The 19,010-nt window shown below is 43.6% G+C and overlaps 1 protein-coding gene across 3 annotated transcripts; it reads right to left on the bottom strand.

The window, feature by feature from the left end:
* Positions 1-2,650: 2,650 nt before the first annotated feature.
* Positions 2,651-18,345, bottom strand: znf219 (zinc finger protein 219). Of its 3 annotated transcripts, none has more exons than XM_039823225.1 (5): positions 18,198-18,345; positions 8,709-8,783; positions 6,080-8,450; positions 5,823-5,915; positions 2,651-3,870 (listed from the first exon to the last, which is right to left on the bottom strand). In XM_039823225.1, exons 1-5 carry the CDS (start codon positions 18,234-18,236, stop codon positions 2,681-2,683), a joined length of 3,768 nt encoding a protein of 1,255 aa, XP_039679159.1. In that variant the 5' UTR covers positions 18,237-18,345; the 3' UTR covers positions 2,651-2,680. The 3 variants fall into 3 exon arrangements, with proteins under 3 accessions (XP_039679159.1, XP_039679158.1, XP_039679160.1); XM_039823224.1 differs by having other exon boundaries at positions 5,769-5,915; positions 18,198-18,344; XM_039823226.1 differs by having other exon boundaries at positions 5,769-5,915; positions 8,709-8,793; positions 18,198-18,338.
* Positions 18,346-19,010: the final 665 nt, after the last annotated feature.

The following is a 19,010-nucleotide window of genomic DNA, read 5'->3' as shown; positions in this document are numbered from 1 at the left end:
GAGGGAGGATGGGTTAAAGAGAGATAGGAAATAGAGAAGTGAATTATTTTGTTTTAAGTTGATACATGCTTTAGTGTCACCTCGGACATGTTTTGGCACCATGATGAGATAATATTCATTAGACTTGGGCTTTGGTTTACAAAGGGTTAGTATTAAAGACCAAAAGTTGTCCAACCCTACATCTATAATGATTTTTCTTGTCTAAAGGTTAGGTAGTCCATTCTTTCAAGAGTCTAGCCATGCTAGATTGTAATAAGGCCTAGTGGCCTTGTTTAGGGCCGAACAGCCCTGAACAGAAGAGAGAAATCTGGTATGAAAACATCTTCCCCCAGGAGAGAGGGGTCAAGAGGTAAAGACACGAGAAAGGGATTAAGGAAATGAGTGGAGGTGATGAAGGAGAAGAGGAAGAAAAGAGAGGAGAGAGAAGGGGAAGTGGAAGGATGGAGACAGAGAAGAAGAAAGAGTGTGATGTAGGCTAAGTGCTTTTGGTGAGTTTTACAAAATACACCAGGAAGTGCTTGAAACAGAAGGCACGATGGCATTGACAGTAGTTGTTAAGGAGACACCACTAAGGGACTTTCACTACAAAACTCATAAGGTGCTCTAAAGAAGGAACTTAAACACATTAATGCACATTAAGGTGTGGTTGCAAACATAGAATACCCCATCCAAAAGTAGTCAATATAGATAAATAGTTGCTAACCAGTGTGAGGGGATATTACTGTCTCACATTCATATATATATATTTTTTTTTTTACTCTTCTAAAGACAATAATTCATTATAAGAGATTGATTGTTTTCATTTATAGCGGTAGATGTGTTGATGTATACACAAAATGATGTATTTTGAATGAGAACTTTCTTTAACAACCAGTTCAATGGTTGGATATTTGATGCACTGATTAACTGATTGACCGATTTGGCTAATCGATGGGGTAAATCTATCGAAACCACAGCTTTACACATTTAAAACGACAACAGAAAGTGACAACTTCCATTGAAAAAACGTTTGGTCTATCGATAAAGTCAAAATAAAATCAACTACTTTGGGAACTCAAACCTTGCACAGTGCTCTGTATAGACATTCCAACTAGTCTTAGCTCACAAACATTATAATCAATATTACCTATATTGATAACCTTTTTCTGTACGCATCTTGAAATGAAAATAAACAAAAGTCTGCTTTTTTTTTTCTTCTTATCGTCATTACAAAAGCTACACATATTCTACTGGGATGTCTATGCATTTGTTAGTGTTTTAATAATTACTCCTACCATTGTCTTGTCTTTTCTTTTCTTATAAAAGAAGAAGAGAGGGAATCTACTCATCTAAAAGACACCATACCCCCAGAGTACTTGTTTCTCAGATTAAGTCCTGTTTGGCAGGGGTATACTGGTTTCTTTTTCGTCTACCTTGTATTTTCTCTCCTATGGAGAGATTCCTTTTTGACACAGTTGCTAAGTCTCTGTCTCTTTTAAAAAGGCTGTGTCAGTTGATTGTGTTCGGGGGCTTGGGCGACGTTCCTACAGCCCTCAATCGGACTCCCGCTCTGAGTTTTGTTCTTCTCAATGCATCTACATTGCCTTGACAACCCAACCCGCATTCGGCGCCGTTGTAAACACTGAGTATTGAACTGGGACCGATTTTATCGCTCAGCCTTTGACCTCTTTCATCGCATTATACATTATATCACATACTTTTTTTTGTTTTCTTTTCAAGCTGAGCCACAAACGTCTGCCGTCAAGGACATCACGCTACGATGCAGCATTTCTTTTACAACTTAACTATTCACAACACCCTAGAACCACTTTTAACAAATATATTGTACTTAAATTGTTTTAAACTGTATATTCAGATAAAATGAATGAACCTAACAGAGCCTCGATGCGCAGGAATACCAGAGACTCTCTTGACAACGTACATGAACAGGCACTAACTCAAAAAAAAAAAGAAATGTTACAAACGTTTCCGTTTTCTTTAGGACAATCGTGTAGAAACACTTTTCAGACAAACAAGGCAGTGATATATACTTGAGGGAAAGCTTGCGGCCTGCAAGAGTTACCTCATGCCTTAAATTAATACCAAATAGCTTAGCTGAGATTCACAGCTTAAAACATTTCTCGACTCAACTTTCTTCCACATCTGTGTGGGTTGAGGAGGAACTTGAAGTTTGAGGTTTCAAACTGTTCAATGGTCAGTCAGGAGAACATCTCTTCCCAGCTGGCTTCAGCTTGGTCAGTATAGTAGTCTGGGATAAACAGTCCATTATTAGTGTGAAATAAATGCGTGTGAAATAATGCAGAAATTATGCCCTAGATCTTAAAGTTTCTTTCATTTATCAAATAGGAGATCGCCTTAAAAATCATCCATCTTAGATTGAAGCTTGAAAGAAAGAGGAAAAAAAAGTGGCCTACAAAATCCTGTAAAGATGCATCTATGCTCTTTTGCACACAAGGTTTATTTTGTGGTTGACCAGTCTCAGAACTGAAATAGACGAATAATGTGTGGTGGAGAAAAAAAAAAAGGGGGGGGGGGTTTTTTTTTTTTTTTAAAAAAAAAAAAAAAAAAAAAAATTAAGTTGGGGAGAAAAAAAACAACCTTTTTTTTTAAAAAAAAAAAAAAAATTTTAAAAAAAAAAAAAAAAAACAAATCAATTTAAATGATGTCATCCCAAAGGATTTTAATCTGTTAAGACTCTTTCCTCCTCTCCAACCATGTGGTTGGAGCTCAGGGCTGGTGAAAGAGCCAGGGACATCCTCAGATCCTGGTCCTCCGAATCCTCCAGACTGCTGTTCTCCAAAATATCTTCCAATTCATCCTCTTGCTCTTCCTCATCCCCCTCCATCGTTCCCTTGAGTGCCAGACGGTCTCTTACATTCTTGGATACTGATGCCACGTCTGGGTGGTCGAGGATGTCGTCCAGATGGTCGTCTGTAGCCGGAGAGAGCCCGTTCAGGGTCTTGGTCTGCATTGAGGACCATTCCCCGAGTGGTGCCTGGGACTCTGCCTCAGTAACATGCCTCCATATTGTCAGAGAGTCAAGATCAGACTGATCCATCCGGGGCTTGGTGGCCTTTGGGGCTCCATCATCATCCAAGGCGGTAGAAGGGGCTCTTTTGCGCCTGGACTTACTGGTGTGGTTGACCTGCAGGTGCATGGCCATCAGCTCTGCTGAAGATGTACGGAAAGGGCAGAACAAACACTGGCTCAGTTTGATCCCTGTTGAACTATCCCCTCCGCCATCCCCACCACCAACACCTCCTCCCTCCCCTACACTCATGCCTCCATCCTCCTCCACGCCTCCAAGGCCAGGTGAGGGGCGACGGGACAGATCCAGTGGTTCAAAACCCCCCTCTTGAGTTGAAAGCGCAGGCCCCTCCTTGTCACTCGACGACTGAACCATTCGGCTAGTAGTAAGGGGCTTACGACGGGACACTTTAGGGGCCTTCGGTGGGGGAGACTCTCTAATCCAGCCTCCTTCCATTCCACCTTGGTAAAGGGCCCCCATCACCCCAGATAGATACCTGTACTGGGTCTCCAAGTCGACATCCCTTAGAGCCGCCAAGGCCTTCCGATGCTCTCGCTGGTCTGGAACCCCAAGGAGCCAGGACTGCTGGCCGGGCTGGGAGGTGGGGTCGGTTGGGCCTCGGCTGACTGGACAGTGGTTGAGCTGGGATCGGCGCTGCTTGGCCAGTCCAGAGGTTCCAGAGGTCAGACTGTGGATAGTGGAGGTGAGACCGCTAGAGGAAGAATTGGAGGAGGCTGACAAGGCGTTGCGTTGCTCCCTGTGGTGCCGCTGGAGGTGGTACTTCAGCGAGCCCGACTGGGTACCGGCATAGTCACAGTGGGGACATTTGTAGGGTCTCTCACCTAAAGAAAATAAGACAGACAAAACAAAATTCAGGAAATGGTATTGGAGTAAGTAAGTAAGCACCTAACTTAGGTGAAGCTTAAAGAGACCACTGATTTTGCATGTTTTAGCTAATTTATAACAAATCATAGATAAATGTTATATTAGGGCTAGCCATTTTATAAGATAACCTTTGCAGAAAAAACAATATAGAATTGGCTATATATTTATCAACCTTGCCTGTGATGGATTACACATGGCACGTTTCAAGAGCCTGCAAATTGATATAGCCTAAATATGTGTTTACCATAGTGAATGAATAGAAGACAATGGCTGTCTGCCTGAGTCAGACAAAGAAATCTGAAACACTAGAGCATTTCTTTAAAAAATGGTGAGCAGTAACTTGCAAAATAACTTGCACGGTCTTTCAAACAGTGGTGAGTGGGAGATGTAGTTACTCATTTTGAAGGGAGATGGCAGTATTCCATCACTGATTACACTACAAAGTTACACTGCTGGGAGGGATAAAGAGATTGGGGCATCATGCTGGAGGCATATCAACAGCAGGAAATGCATTACATATGAAAAATGTAAATGATCTTATTCACAAGAGGAAAAAAATGAACACACAAAGAACACAGCTCTATTGATGAATGCAGATGTACATGCAAAAGTATGAACAATTTGATGTTGCTGAAGCAAAAAAGAATGGGATAGAAATCTCGAGGGGCAATAATCTCAAGAGGACGGTAATATCAAGAGAGTATTATTATAATTTGATGCCTTCACTTGAATTACTGACCATGTGGTAATCACTTGATGGCACAGAGAAGCAATAGTGCATTAGAAAAAAAGCTGTACGTTATCATGATTAATACAGCTGTGATGTGATAGGTCCTTTCAGCTATAGACGATTTTTCATAATGGCAATATGAAATGGATTTCATTGAATGCATTTTAGGCACTGTCTTGCTGGAAAGACTTGGATGTGCTCCAGTTACCAGTTGCTGGCGAATGGTGGCATCTCAGAAAAATGGAAGATGGGTCTTAATTTTGATCAAATGCATCAAGTGAAGAAGGCAAATAATAAAAAAAAGCAATGGCAATGAGTCATGCTGATAAAGTCTTATGAATATGGATCATTAATTAAGAGTGTGAGTGAGTGCTGTGAGAGTTCCCAATTTTCATTACAGTCCTACTGACTTATCACCAGAAATTCAGTACAAGTTTTTTTTTCATTTTTGTTTATTTTTTTAAGTCTGGGAAAAGAGTCTGCTGGAGTGTCCTGTTCTTTAGTTAGAATTATGTTGAATGATTTGAGCTAAATTAAGGAGAACAATTACAGATTCACAACAAGATTACAGAATGTGAATCTCAGAAAGATTAAAGGAAAATAAATGATCATGGAGAAATCTGTAAGCATATTTACACCTTGTCATGGTGTTTACGTGGGAATCAATATACTTTATCTAAAAAAAAAAACTATGCCAAACCATATTAATTTTGCACAATTTAGAGTTGGCCAAATCAATTTATTAGATCATTTTGGAAAAAAAAGAGTACTATTTAAAAGTTTTCTGTAGCTTTGTTGAAGGTGAGTTTACTGACTAGTGAGAGATGTGAGCCTTTTACTAAAATTTAACCAAATTTAATCCCTGGAGTGGCTTGATTTTTTTCCTCAAAAACTACTGTTAACATACCCTCAAGCAAGGCACTTAACCAGGAGTTGCTCCAGTGGGGCTGCTCGGTTGCCTGCAGTAGAGGGCTATGATTAGCACTGGCCAGCTCTCTGGGGTGAATGTGTAAAAAAGGAAAAAGCTAGCGCTGCTAAAGCGAGGATGCTCAATGAAACCTTTCCAGGGATTTTTAAAGGTTAAAAAAGTAAATGTGGTTTGTTAAACTCACAGCAGTTTCTCACCTGTGTGAACTCTCAGGTGCACTTTGAGATGGTGTGAAGAGCGGAAGGCTTTACCACAGTAGGGGCAGTCTTTTATCCCTCTACCACGCACTCGCTCCCTGGTGGGAACTGAAGGTATGGAGGAGACTGCTGTCAAGCCATTTTCTCCTGCAAGTGGAGAGAAATGTAAAGATAACAGCTCAGTGTGAATGGCCCCAAGTGAGCTTCTATTTGCAACACAAAAACAGTATGAAAATAATATACTCTTGTGATAATAACACCATTACATGTGAGCAAACAAACGAAATAGAGAAAAGAGCATGTGATTGTACCTTTGAGGCTTGAGATGATAGAGTGAAACCCCGCAGATCCTCCTGCTTGATGTGATCCACCACTGTGCAGTTTTGATTCCTGTCTCACATCTCCGGTTTGTTGGGATCCACTACTGTGTAGCTGAGATTCCTGCCTCACTTCACCGCTACCTCGTCTTCCTAGCCCTGATCCTCTGCGACTACCACTCCCCTCCTCTTCGCCACCACCTCCTTTCTGGGGCCTCTGAGTGTGAACACGAGCATGAACCACCACCTGCTGCAGGCTGCGGAATAGCTTTCCACAGTCTGGGCATTCCCATGGCCCTCCTGCTCCACCAGACTCTTCTCTTGGATCCAGGCCTCCAAGGTAGGCTCTGACTTGTTCGGCCTCTGTGATCACCGAGCTCCGACCTGTGCCTCGCTGGCCTTGTTGCTGGCCTCGCTGGTGGGACCTCTGCTGCTGCTGCTGCTGCTGCTGTTGCTGTTGCTGCTGCTGTTGAGCTACTGCCAGGCTGCGAGCCACCAGCTGCCACCAAGTTGCCTGGTCTCCTCCTTCTGAAATTGATGTGGTAGTCTCACCTGTGCCCCCTCCTCTGGTTGCTCCCCCTCCTCTTCCTGGGTCCCCTACTCCTGAGCCGCCAATGCCGCCACCACCACCACCATTTCCCATCTCCGCCACCTGAGCCACTGCTTGAAGTCTCTCCATGCAGCTGGCCCCACTGCCATCATTGGGCAACCCGAGGTAGCCCAGAATGGCTGACTTGCTTGAACCCATGCCCATTCTTCCTCCACTTTCTCTCTCTGATCTTCCTTGTCCACCTCTACCACCTCTTTGCTGGGCGAGAAGGAGGCTCGAATATAGGGCATTGAGAGACTGATTATTAGCAGAGCCTTTGGCTTGCTGCTCTGCACCTCCTGGTCCCCCAAGGGGCCCCAGTCCTGCCTTCAGCCCAAGCTTGTTGAGATGTACTTTCATGTGGTTTTTGAGGAACCAAGGCTCTTTGAAGCCACGGCCACAAACCTGGCACTTATGGTCCAAGGAGTCCTTGTGCTTTCGCATGTGTCCTTTGAGGAACCAAGACTGGGTAAACCGCTGCCCACAAGTATCGCAGCGAAATGCTGGCAGTGCCGGGGATGCAGCCGCTGTAGCTGCTGCTGTCACCTGTGCTGTACTTGGGGTTGGAGCTGGGGTATGGGTCGGGGTGGGCACAGGAGTATCAGGAGTTGTAATGATGCCCCTTGAATTGAAGGCTGGTGGCAGAGCAGGTACCTCAGGGGGAGGGTGGCACTCCTGCAAGTGGGATGCCAGGCTCTCTTCTTGGCTGGCAGAGAAAGGACAAAGAGTGCATTTATACGGGTTGTGAAGAATGCGGACATGGCGCGCCAACTCCGAAGCCGTACGGAATTTTCCTTTGCAGGCATGGCAGCGAAACGTAGGTGCTATAGGAGTAGATGCACCCTCCCCAATTGTAGAAGAATAGGGAGGGGTCACAGAAACAGGGTCCTCTGTAAGTGGAGGGGTCAATGGTGTGCTGTCATCCAGTAAAAAGTTTGGGTTCTGGTCTGTCTGTAGGCCGTTTTCTAGACCTTTGACCTCACCATTAACATCCTCTTCTGTGAGATGTTGAATGAGAGTCCCTGGCAGTATACGCTGGTTTGGGTGACTTCTGTGATTCTGGATTAAGTCTTTGTGGTTCTGTTGAATTTTGAGGTGCTGCTTCAGGGGTGCTGAGGGGAGTCCAGTCCGGTATAGAGCTGAAGCTCGGCGGTCTCGGTCCAGACTGTGAGCTCGGGCATGAAGAGACAAAATGCTTTGAAATCGGAATCTCTTTCCGCATACATGACAGGGAAACCTGAGCGCAGGCCCTGGTGAAGCCCCTCCCACTCCAGGTATCGCCCTGGTAACAGTATCTTTCTGGAACAGCTGGAGGTCTAGCTCGTCGTTGCAGTTTCCACTCTGCCCAGATGAGAGGGCCAGCTCCAGGGCTCCAAACCCCAGGATTGGGGCTGATGGTGTGGCTGGTGGAGAGGAGTCCAAACAAGGGCTGCATGCAGCTTCTTGTCCCCCTCCTCCTGGGAAAAGAGCCACTGCTGGGGTTGGGGACGGAGGAACTCCATCCAGGCCTTCTGCATCATCTTCTTCATCAACATCGTGGTGATTGTTGTCCCCGTGGAGGGGGAAGGGAGAGAGGGGGAAATAAGGCGTGGTGTCTGGGCTCTGAGGGGAAGGTTCAGGGCTGTGAATTGGCAGGACAACAGGGCTGTTGGGTAGAGAGAACTGGGTGTGAGGAAAAGAGGCCTGGGGGCTGTGGTCCAGGGATGGCAGTGTTGGGGGAGACTGGGGCTGCTCACAAGAAAGAGACAACACACACTCTGGCGGAGAATCCATTCTCTATAAACGCAAAACACAAGGAGAAGGAGAGAGAGACAGATTGTGAGTGGAACTGGTGACTTCGGAGGAGTTACAACTTTAAAAACCTAGAGGAAAGGTTAAATTTGCATGTTGTGCATAATTATCTTTAACTGTAACATAACCTTGACCAGATCTGGAAAAAGGCCAAGAAGTAGACGTAACACAAATGGTTTTAGTTTGCCTAACAAGTTCATATGTCTGGATGGGTGAATGCATATGAAAACAGTAGAGAATTACCAGAAGTGTGTGTGATGTTATGCCATTCTCTAGTGTCTCGGCTGACTGGGGACACACTTCTGTGGCAGCCTCCTCCTTTAATTTTCTGGGGACAAAAGCAAGCAAAAAAAAAACCCTGCATGATTAGAAACTTAAATCAAAAATCTAGCTTGAAATTAAATTGCAGCCAATGTTAATGCATTTTAGCACATTATTGAAGCTATTATCTGACTAAAGACTTTATTTTACTAAATTAGCAATATTAGTGTCAATGTAGGCATAAATGCTTTTATTTGAAATATTGAGCGAGGAACTGCATGTAGCAGATTTTTGTCAAACAGGATAAAAACTAATTTCCACCAAGACTCTTTGAATGTATTCCATCATAAATGCTAATAGCAGAAAATCAAACGCATATTGATACCAGCAGCGTTTTGAATGTGTTTTAATGCATGTAAATGTTAAGTACAAAGCAAATCTTTATTTGATCTTCATTTACTCTTCAGTCTGTGTAGGTGTATGCATGCGCTTAAATGTGTAACAGGTGTGCACCTGTTCTGCCTCCTGCATGTGTTCACAATGCACTCCAGCATACTGTTAGCACATATGGGATGATTAGCGTGTGTGTATGTGTGTGTGTGTGTGTGTGTGTGTGTGTGTGTGTGTGTGTGTGTGTGTGTGTGTGTGTGTGTGTGTGTGTGTGTGTGTGTGTGTTCAGGAGTTAAGGGCACCACCACAGGACATGGACTGTCCCAAACAGGATGGGCGCGCAATGTTTTGACTTCCCCACACACCCTTCCTGTGCACTCATACAGTAGCAGCATTTTTTTTCTTAAATCAGGACTGTATACAAACATGCACACTCACACACACTCATGTACAGTATGCATGCACTTCTGCACAACGCTATTTGTTAAATTTACAACCTGGGTGTGGTGCTTTGGCCCATACACTGCTTAGTCATGGTCACTTGTTTAAGTAATGTACAAATGTAAGCTTATTCTACTGTTGTGTTGACTGAACTGCAACCATCAACCCAGATAACAGAGTCAGCTGAAATGTAAAGTGTGATATACAGCATATTGAACACACAAGCATTTTGGCAAGCACGCTCACACACCCAAATATTTCGAGTGCACAGCAGTTAGAATGGATTTATGCACATCGGCTGTTTTCGTCCATCATTTGGTGGAGTTGAGAAGCAGCAGAGGCGCCCACAACAAAACAAAAGGTCATCAATCATTGTGGCAAAACAATGGAACATCTGTGTTCGCAGGTGTGTCGCCCATATTTGTGTTCACGTGGCGGTATGGTCACATATGTGTTTATGTGATCAGCTGGATTTGCGTATGTGCGTGCGTGTCACTGAGCCTGGATGACAGAGATTCTTATGTAGCCGGTTGACATTTTAGCTCAGCTATGACTCACAGGGATATCACACCATATCAATCACATAAACACACACACACACACCACACACACACACACACACACAGACAGTCCTTTCTTAATCCACCATTATTGTTCTTTCTCTCTCTGTCTTCCTTTCCCCTCTGTCTTTCTTTCCTTGATTCATACTCCTCCCATCCCCCTCTCATTCTCTCGCTCGCTCCCTCCCTCCGTCTATTATTCACTAATTTTCTTTCATTCTCTCCCTCTCTCTTTCTTTCTCTCCTGCAGTGTTGCCAGTTGGCAGAGTGCCAGGGAATGCTGATATCAGCTGGTAGATTGGGCCCTGCCAACATGGCGAAGAGCAGAAATGAGAAAGGAGGCAGACAGAGGGAAAGAAAGAGAGACAGAGAGAAACATACAGTGCAGTTAAAAACTGGGCAGCATTAAAAAAAAACATTGTCAGAAGCCATGTGAAAGAAAATGATTTAATGCGATTGCCAGCATGGTGTTGAGGGGAAAAGGGGGGGGAAAAAATCGGGTAAAGAGATAGACATGCTGGAACAGAGAATGGGAGAAAAATCAGAGTGGTGGAGTGGCAGGCTGGGGCATAACATGAAGCGAGAACAAGAGATTTAAAAATCATTTGAAAAAGTCAATACATCCAGACAGAGAGAGATACAGAAAGGGGAAAGATAGAAAAAGGGACACTGGGTATCTCAATGTGTCTGCAGTAGTGTTAAGTCTGATGGCATTATCATATGAATATCACCATCACAACGCATTGTTCCACCGTGACGGTGGCTGTCGCCAACCACCGGCCCTGTCATGCCAATAAAGAAAATTTGGATAGATGGAGAGAAGGAGATAAGGTGCAGCAATGGATGCAAGGAAAGGGGGTTGGGGCGACTGAGGGACACAAATCAGATTGGAATCAGGTGGAGCAGATGCACACGAAACCCAGGTTTTAATGAACCAAGAAAAGCAGTGAAGAACCATTCACCTAAACCACCTCCGGACACGGTCGAAGACACATTTGTCCGCTTAACTAACAAAGGCAATTAATTCCCAATCTGGAGATTTGAGGTATTTCTGGATGCAATTTCAATGCAAAAATGCAAATGCAACCAAATAGATTGTGCAGGTGCCCAACAAGGTGTTAACTGTCAAGTTTAAAGGATGTATGAAGAAGAGATGCATGCAGTTTTGTGAGAGAAGGATAGATCCGATTTTAAAAGATCATCACGGAAAGCATTTTTGATGTGAGGTGCAAATGTAATCCACCTAAATCATAGTCAGTCTTGATGTAAGATGCACACTGATACTGGATACAACAAGTATGGAGAGAGAAAAAAATATATTAAAGTGGATTTAAACTGCTCTTTTACAGATTTTTTTTCTCCTGCTTTTTCTCTGACCCTGAAATTTGCAGTGTGCGTTCACCAGTTTAACATCATTGCAATTCGCACAGTAATGACAGCTTAAAAGCATGTCCTTGTTGTGTTACACATTGCCATGATTTTGTCATTACAGTAATTACAGTCTAACTTTGGGGACACTGAGATAACTGATGTAAAGTACTGAATTACCTTAACTGGATATTAGTTTTCATGACAGAGATCAATTATGCAAACTTTCTTTTTTTAGCCCAACCCAACAAAAAAAAACTGCATTGTTTAAATACTGATAATTATTGCTCCTCTTGTGTCACAAGGTGTGTGTAGAGGGAAAGAGGGGAGGTTGGTGAGTCATACATCACATCCGTGATAAACCGTTGCTGAGAAAGTAGGAGCGTGATATGTTCAGACAAGTTTATTTTTGGGGGGTTTTGATGTCATTGTGTAAATATCCACTGAGTGGTACAGTTTTATTTTGAAGGCTATATGCATGTTTGTACATGCCAGAATGCTACACATCAAAAATAAATAAGGGTGTGATCACCTTTCACTTAGTTTTTTAATGTATGTGTGTGTGTGTGTGTGTGTGTGTGTGTGTGTGTGTGTGTGTGTGTGTGTGTGTGTGTGAGAGATATGAGTGTTTTTGGCTTTTTAGCTTTTATAGCCAAGCAGTACCTACTTACAACCCCTCGCGCAGTTTGCATGATTAAGTCTGTGGATCGTAAGAGTGTGATTTGCCCTTCTTAAGTTGTTTCATTTCTATATAGTTAAAGGAGGGCTGCTGTATTTTACAAGGAAAAAGGAAGGAGACAGAAAAATAAGCATCAATTTCTGTAGCATTAATAGGTTTGTTTTTTCTTCTTTCCAACCTTGTTAACCATATTACAACCGCTACAATTTATTTTGTGACCCCCTTGGGTGGTTGAGGACCCTGGCCTGCAGGGATGCTGAATAGGGAATAGAGTACAGACCACTACTACCTCTGTGTTCTTATCGGTGCCTGTATGTGTGTGTTTGTTGCGCATGTCCTTCTCCATGTACCTAAAAATAGGCATCTCCAAGGTCTCTGGCCTGGGCCTTAGGGCATAAAGTAAACTGTGTATCTGGAGGCTGTGTATGTCTTTGTGTGTGTACTTCAGTGAATCCTTACAAGTGTACCTTTCTTCCAGCTGTATTACTTGAACTCTCATGTGATGAAGCGTGTGAGAGGTGATGTGTCCTTCGGGGATAAGTGGGTGTATGAGAGAATTGGCCGCAAAAAAAAAAAGAAAAAGAAATGCATATGAAAGAGAAGATGAGCGATTGAGGGAGGAAGAGAGGGGGCGTCCGCTCTCTGTGTGGTACAGTATTATTTGGTCCTGATGTTTTTATCGCGTGCTCACGTGGCGAACTTCCCCACAGACGGTATTCATTTCCTTTATTTCACCTTTCCCTGAACCCCTTGCTTCACTCCCTGCTTAGCTCCAACTTTGTCTGGCTCACACCCTCCCTTCATCTTCAGCAGTGATAAGGGGGAAAGTCTCCCACTGTGCCTCCACCACTAACTGTAAAGATGTGACTGGTGGATTCTTTGTACAGAAACTTTTGTGTATCGTTTTGGTCTGACAATGGAAGGAATATTGCTATCAAAGGACTCACTTGTGCCTTGAAATCAAAACTACAGGCATTGTAGTTGCAGTGCTGTTTTGGGGGGAAAAAATGTCCTTGAAATAGCAATATATTGGCCTTTTTGATATGTATTTTGTGAACCAGATGAAGGAGAAGTTGTGAAAATGATACATTCAGTCATATACTCTAATCTGCCCTCCGCTTTTGCTAGATCTCCCGCTCTACTTCTGTTAATTTAACACTATCCTACTGCTTTTTTTCCGTTTCTTCCTGACTAACCTTACCTCCTTTCTTCTCCTCTTAACTCTGCCTCCACTCTCAATCTCCTCTCAAGCTGTTGCTCCTGCTCTTTCTGAATGAATTCCTCCTCCAGCGGAGAACATGAGCCGACACTTCCCCGCAGTCGCGCAGCGCCGAAGTGGGATTGCCGTGGCGGTGCCAGATCTGAGCGAGTGAATCTGAACGCTGGAAACATCACAGCATCTCGGCAGAGTAACGAGGCTCTCGCTCCAAGTCATGCAGGCCGTGCTGTGTCTAAACCAATGAGCGGAGGCGCTGACTGACTCGTCTGATTCAGGATTACAGGATAGAGGCCTTAAAAGAAGAATTGGTTCGGAGCATGCAAATGTCATAATCAAATCACTGGATTTGTTTTCACTCTGATAGGCTTATCTGTGCACTCTGAAGACCACCTGCAGGGGCTGAGAGATAAAAACAAAGGAAGGGGCAATCATGCATCCCACAGGTGAAACAAACGCCTACATGCTGTTTTTATTTTATAATCCAAAAACCAAATGTGCCCTGAAAGCTGTCGAATAATGATCTAATTTGGATTTTTGTATTTTTTTAAAGAAAAAAAATCAAACCCTTCAATCAGCAATAAGCACCCGCTTCCTCTGAAGTGTCCTTGAGCAAGACGCCAACTACCCACAAGCCCCGGGGATGCTGACCCTACACCGTGACCTCCTTGTGTAATATGTGTATCACATGTATCAGACATGTGAACACCTATAGAGAAAAATAGAAACTGTTAACACCGGTTGATTCTTTATTTACCCTGGGGAAATTTGAGGAGCATGTGTTCTCTTTCTTAGTAAAACCTTGCTCCAGGCACACTCAATTACACTTTTATTATATACCGGTATATACTGTATATTAGGGGTGGGCGGAAAGAAATCGATAGTATCGCCATATTTTTCTTGGCAATACTGTATCGATACACAGACGCCAAGTATGGATGTATTATTATCTATGCGTTGGTCAGTTTGTCTGCATGACAATCCCATTTTGCAGCAATAAAATTAAAGTGAGATGAACAGGCAGAGAAATGTATCTCTTTAAGATAAAACAGATGTTGACAAAGTTTCCTTTTGGGGACGTAATTTGAAATTGGGAATAAGGTAATAAACTGCAAAAAATCTCGGGAATATTGCAATATGTTTAAAATCGCAATAATATCGTATCGTGATGATATCGTATCGTGAGGCCTCTGGTGATTCCCACCCCTACTGTATATGGGAGTGTCAATACTTAAATCAACACCTCTCGGGGCTTGTAATTTGGGCAAAGCACCTTGCACAAGGGCACTTTGACTGTACGTGTACAGTATAAGGTTAGAAAATAACTTGGTTTTCTATGTCAGGGCGTCTGAGCCTAAAGGTGAGCGTCTGCTCAAAAAGAACTAGTTTGTGCTCCACATTGAATGCAGAAGTGTTCATAGCTGTTCTGAATGGCAGGGTGAAGCGCTGTCATAGAGAAGGGTGAGAGCGAATAATCATTTAAATAGGGGGATAACGGCGCACATTTATCCGGCGCAGACTGTCCTAGAATGCATTCATAGTGTTGTACTAGGTTGCACACGTAAAAAGTGCCGAAAGTAGTTGTATAATGAATGAAAAAATTGAGCTTGAGCGAAGTTTAAAACGGCCTTTCTAATCTCCTCAGACCTGTCCACCTGCGGCGTGCTTACCAGATTGTAAATTCCAGAAAGTTACCGAAATTGTCGGATGAACATAGGAAAGGTGTAGGAGGAGGAGGACGTTTCAGACACTGTTGGAGCATACTGACGCCTTAATACCTTCAGCCTCTCTAACTCACCTTTCAGCTCCCTCTGCTCGCCATCTCTTGATGATCGCGCCGCTGCGGCTCTATCTTTTTCTTGACCCGCTGGTGTTGTGACCCGCTTTGCTCGCTCTGCTTTCGATATGATGATTTCGATTTTGGCCAAACGCACACGGGAGGGGTTCTGGTTTTAGAAGAAAAAGCGAACCATCTACCTGTCCACCCCTTTTACTGTAAGAGTCAGTTTGAAACTGGCCTGCAAACTCAATACAAGTGGCACAAGTGGCGTACTATTTAAGTAGGACCCTAATGCTCTAAATACACGCTAATCCCGAGCAGGCAGCAGAACTCTCAACAGTCTCAAAATGTCACAATGCAGTAGCTTCTCCCTAACTGAGGGCAAGCAGGTGCCTCTCCCGCAGCGCGCTAATGACCCAATTATATCAATCAGAAGCCTTGATTGGTGCTAACGCTCCTCTCCCTTTTTACTCTCTCTCCCTCGGTCTCTTTCTCCCTCACATACAATCTCTTCCTCAAGAGCCACCTGGATGGGCTGTATGTGCCCCTTCAAGTACAGTACAGTATGTACAAAGATGGGGAGGAGAGCAGCATTGATGGTGGAGGAGGAGGAGGAGGAGGAGGAGGAGGAGGAGGAGGAGGATACTACTTGAGCACAACAAGCAGAGAGAGGTCTGAATGAAGCAAAACCATCAGACTCTTTATTTTTATTTTATTTTTTACACAGGGCCAGTGTTTCACGCCTGTTAGCACAGTGAGTTCCAGATAAGTAGCCTCTTTGCAACGTGAAATCATCGTCTTGTATCGGAAAGTAGATGGACCTGTAGAGGGATACTTTTTCCAACAGAGAGGTGATTCTTTTCAGGTTTAGTTTTTGTGATATTACCACCGGCGCTTACACAAAGTCACTCAATTTCGACAAGAATTTCAACAGAATTGACTCTTTTCTTTCTTCCATAGATGATCTATCTGCTTTAAACTCGAGAAGGATTTCTTAAGACAGGATGTAGTTAAGATTTATTTGATTTAGAGAATATGTGGGGGAAAAAAGAAAAGAAAAGGGGAAAAAAAAGCCCACAACATCCCTGTTTACAGGACAAGCCAGCAATGTCAACCTACTTCCACTCTGCACACGTTCTCAGAAGTGTGACATTTTGGGTGGATTTAGAAAAAATAGGGCATTCCAGGATCCCTAAACATATTCCATTGGCTATAGAAAAGGCGACAGGAGTGTCTTTGGTCAACCCAGATGACACGTCTGCGTCTTATCTCATGAGGAATTTCCTCCTCGCCCCTATGATGTGCGTCAATAACGTGCAACCATTTTCAGTCGCTCTTTCCCCTCTTCTCTCTCGCGGCCATCTCAATTAGAGGCACATTAATGAAATAAATAACCATCAACAAACAATGCACTAATAAACACCCCCACTAAAATGAGATTAACCCTGCCCGCAGATGGTGTCCGCGCACAATCCCGCTTCCAAAAAATGCGATTAAAAATCATAAACAGTGGGATGTAGTTTGGAGAAGTCGGGGGTGGCGTGTGTGTGTGTGTGTCATGTCAGCCTATCTATCGCTCTCTCCCCTGCTCCATTTTGTTCTTAAATTTTCTATACAAAAGATTAAGGGAGGGGAAAAGACGAGTGTGTGCGAGCAGGGAGAGGACGGGAGGAAGAAAGTGCCATCATGGATTTCATCTCGAGTCCTCTGCCAATCTCCCAAACCGACATCAGTCCCAAAAAGCGACATCGAGTCCAAAAAACGCACATTTGTTTTTTAAAACCGGAGCTGAAAACCGGTAACTTCTCTTTCCAGAATACAATTTGGCAACACGCGTTTTGCACACACACACACACACACACACACGGCCACAACGTTGCATGCCACACTTGCTATGCTACTTTCTGAGCTTAGTAGACACTGGAGGTGATGTTAGGACAACTAAACGGGTCGTAGTAAACATCGTAGTAAAAAGGTGGGGAAAGTATAACGTTTATAAAACACTATTACAGCCTGTGGATGCGTTTTTGCGCACATCCCAGATGAAAAGTGGCGGTGCTTATCTCGAAAACAAGGCACTACACAATGCCTAATGTGTGTCCAACAAAAGAATTAGTCCAGCTAATCGCGTCTACCCACAAATTACGCTTTGTAAATCAACTTGCTAACATGCAAAAATCCACTTTTACGCCTGGACAATATGTCTGCGGCTTATCGAAATCCTCCCGTTACGCACCGAGAACTTGTGCCTCTTTTTTTTTCTTTTTTTTTTTTTTTTTAGTGAAAGCTACTTTTTTTTGGGCAAACGTCGTTTTCAAGCGAGGTTAACACGGGATAAAGAAGAAGAGGTAAATAGCGCTGCTGAATTTCACTACTGGTTTCCTCGCGTGGATAAAAATAACTACTCGCTAGCAGAACTTGGTTCAAAGTTACGCGAATTAAAAAATAAAAAAAAAATACAGCATTAAACACTCCGAGTGACTTTTCGTGCTCTTGCAACCATTTTAAAGTCGCATTTTATTTCGAGTTGGCTTGCCGAATCGACTTATTTCAAATGTTACACCGAGTGTTTTCTGAATTATATGGAGAAACAGTGCATTTCTCCGTTATATTTTGATTTTTTTTTGTCATGTCACGGGCTATAGGAGGGCTCAGAGGCTACATGCATGTCGGCCACGCGCGCACATACGCCGGTTTACATACATGACCCACACGTAAAGTGGTCCGGAGCGGTTACATACATACATACATACATGCCTCATGCCAATCACTCAAGCACACGCGCGCACACACGTACACATCCAAACTGCAAATAAAACACAACAACTATATTGGCCATTATCCCGTGTGTTGCTCGTGGAAAAGAAAAAAAAGGCATCAACAGTCGCAATAAATTCAACAATTTTGGAAATGTTAACACCGGTGTTTCATGCCACCATGCATAAAAGTGTATATGTAAACAGAGTGGTGGATAAAATATAAGTAGATAAATGAGGATATAGGATATATGTTGAAAGTAAAGACTCAGTGTACTTACGGGAGAGGCGGCGAGGAGATTAATGACACGACACGTCATGATTACGTTTCACTTGAATTAAATACATTACGAGTTGGGAAAAAAATGGAAATCAGGGTTGTATACAAGCATACGCCGTTTCCCCCTCCCTCCTCCCTCCGTTTGGTCACCCTCTTCTCTCCCTCTCTCTCTCACTCTCTCCTCCTCCTTCTCCTCCTCCATCTCCCTTTCTTTTCCTTCACCCTTTCTCTCCTTTCTTCTTGCATTTTTTCCCATTTATTGTACAGGAGTGGGTGAGCGGGGAGAAGCAGAGGAGAAGTGGGAGGGAGAGTGATGTAGGTTGGAAATGTTAATTATAATCTCGGCACGGGCACCATTTTACAACGCTGTCATCTCTTCACATTTGTATCCTAAATATGGCATCTGGGGTTGGTGGGTAGCTGACAGTTTAGAGAGACATTTTTTCGGGAAGGAGAAGAAGAAAGTTTCACACCAATTGGAGTGTGTTTAAAGTGATGACAGGGATAAGAGGCAGATTAAATGTTGTGGTGAGCCACCCCGGAAGCACATGGCCACTTCCAGGATGGGAAGATACAAAGTGCACATATTTGGATGTAGGGTTCCCAACCTAAGGCCCAGGGACCACCGGGAGTCCCTAGGGAGGTTTCCAGGGGGTCCCCAGCAAAAAATAGCAGCAGCGGGGAAAGACTAAAAGTACAGTATCGCTTTGGAAAAATACTCACCATGCAGTCGATTATTTAAAAGTATATAGGCCAAGCAAAGTATGTAAATCAAATTGTATTAAAGCATCAAATGTACAAATAATACACACTT

Source organism: Perca fluviatilis, chromosome 14 (genome assembly GCF_010015445.1).
Source record: "Perca fluviatilis chromosome 14, GENO_Pfluv_1.0, whole genome shotgun sequence".
NCBI lineage: Eukaryota > Metazoa > Chordata > Actinopteri > Perciformes > Percidae > Perca > Perca fluviatilis.
This window is presented reverse-complemented; position numbering and strand designations above follow the sequence as displayed.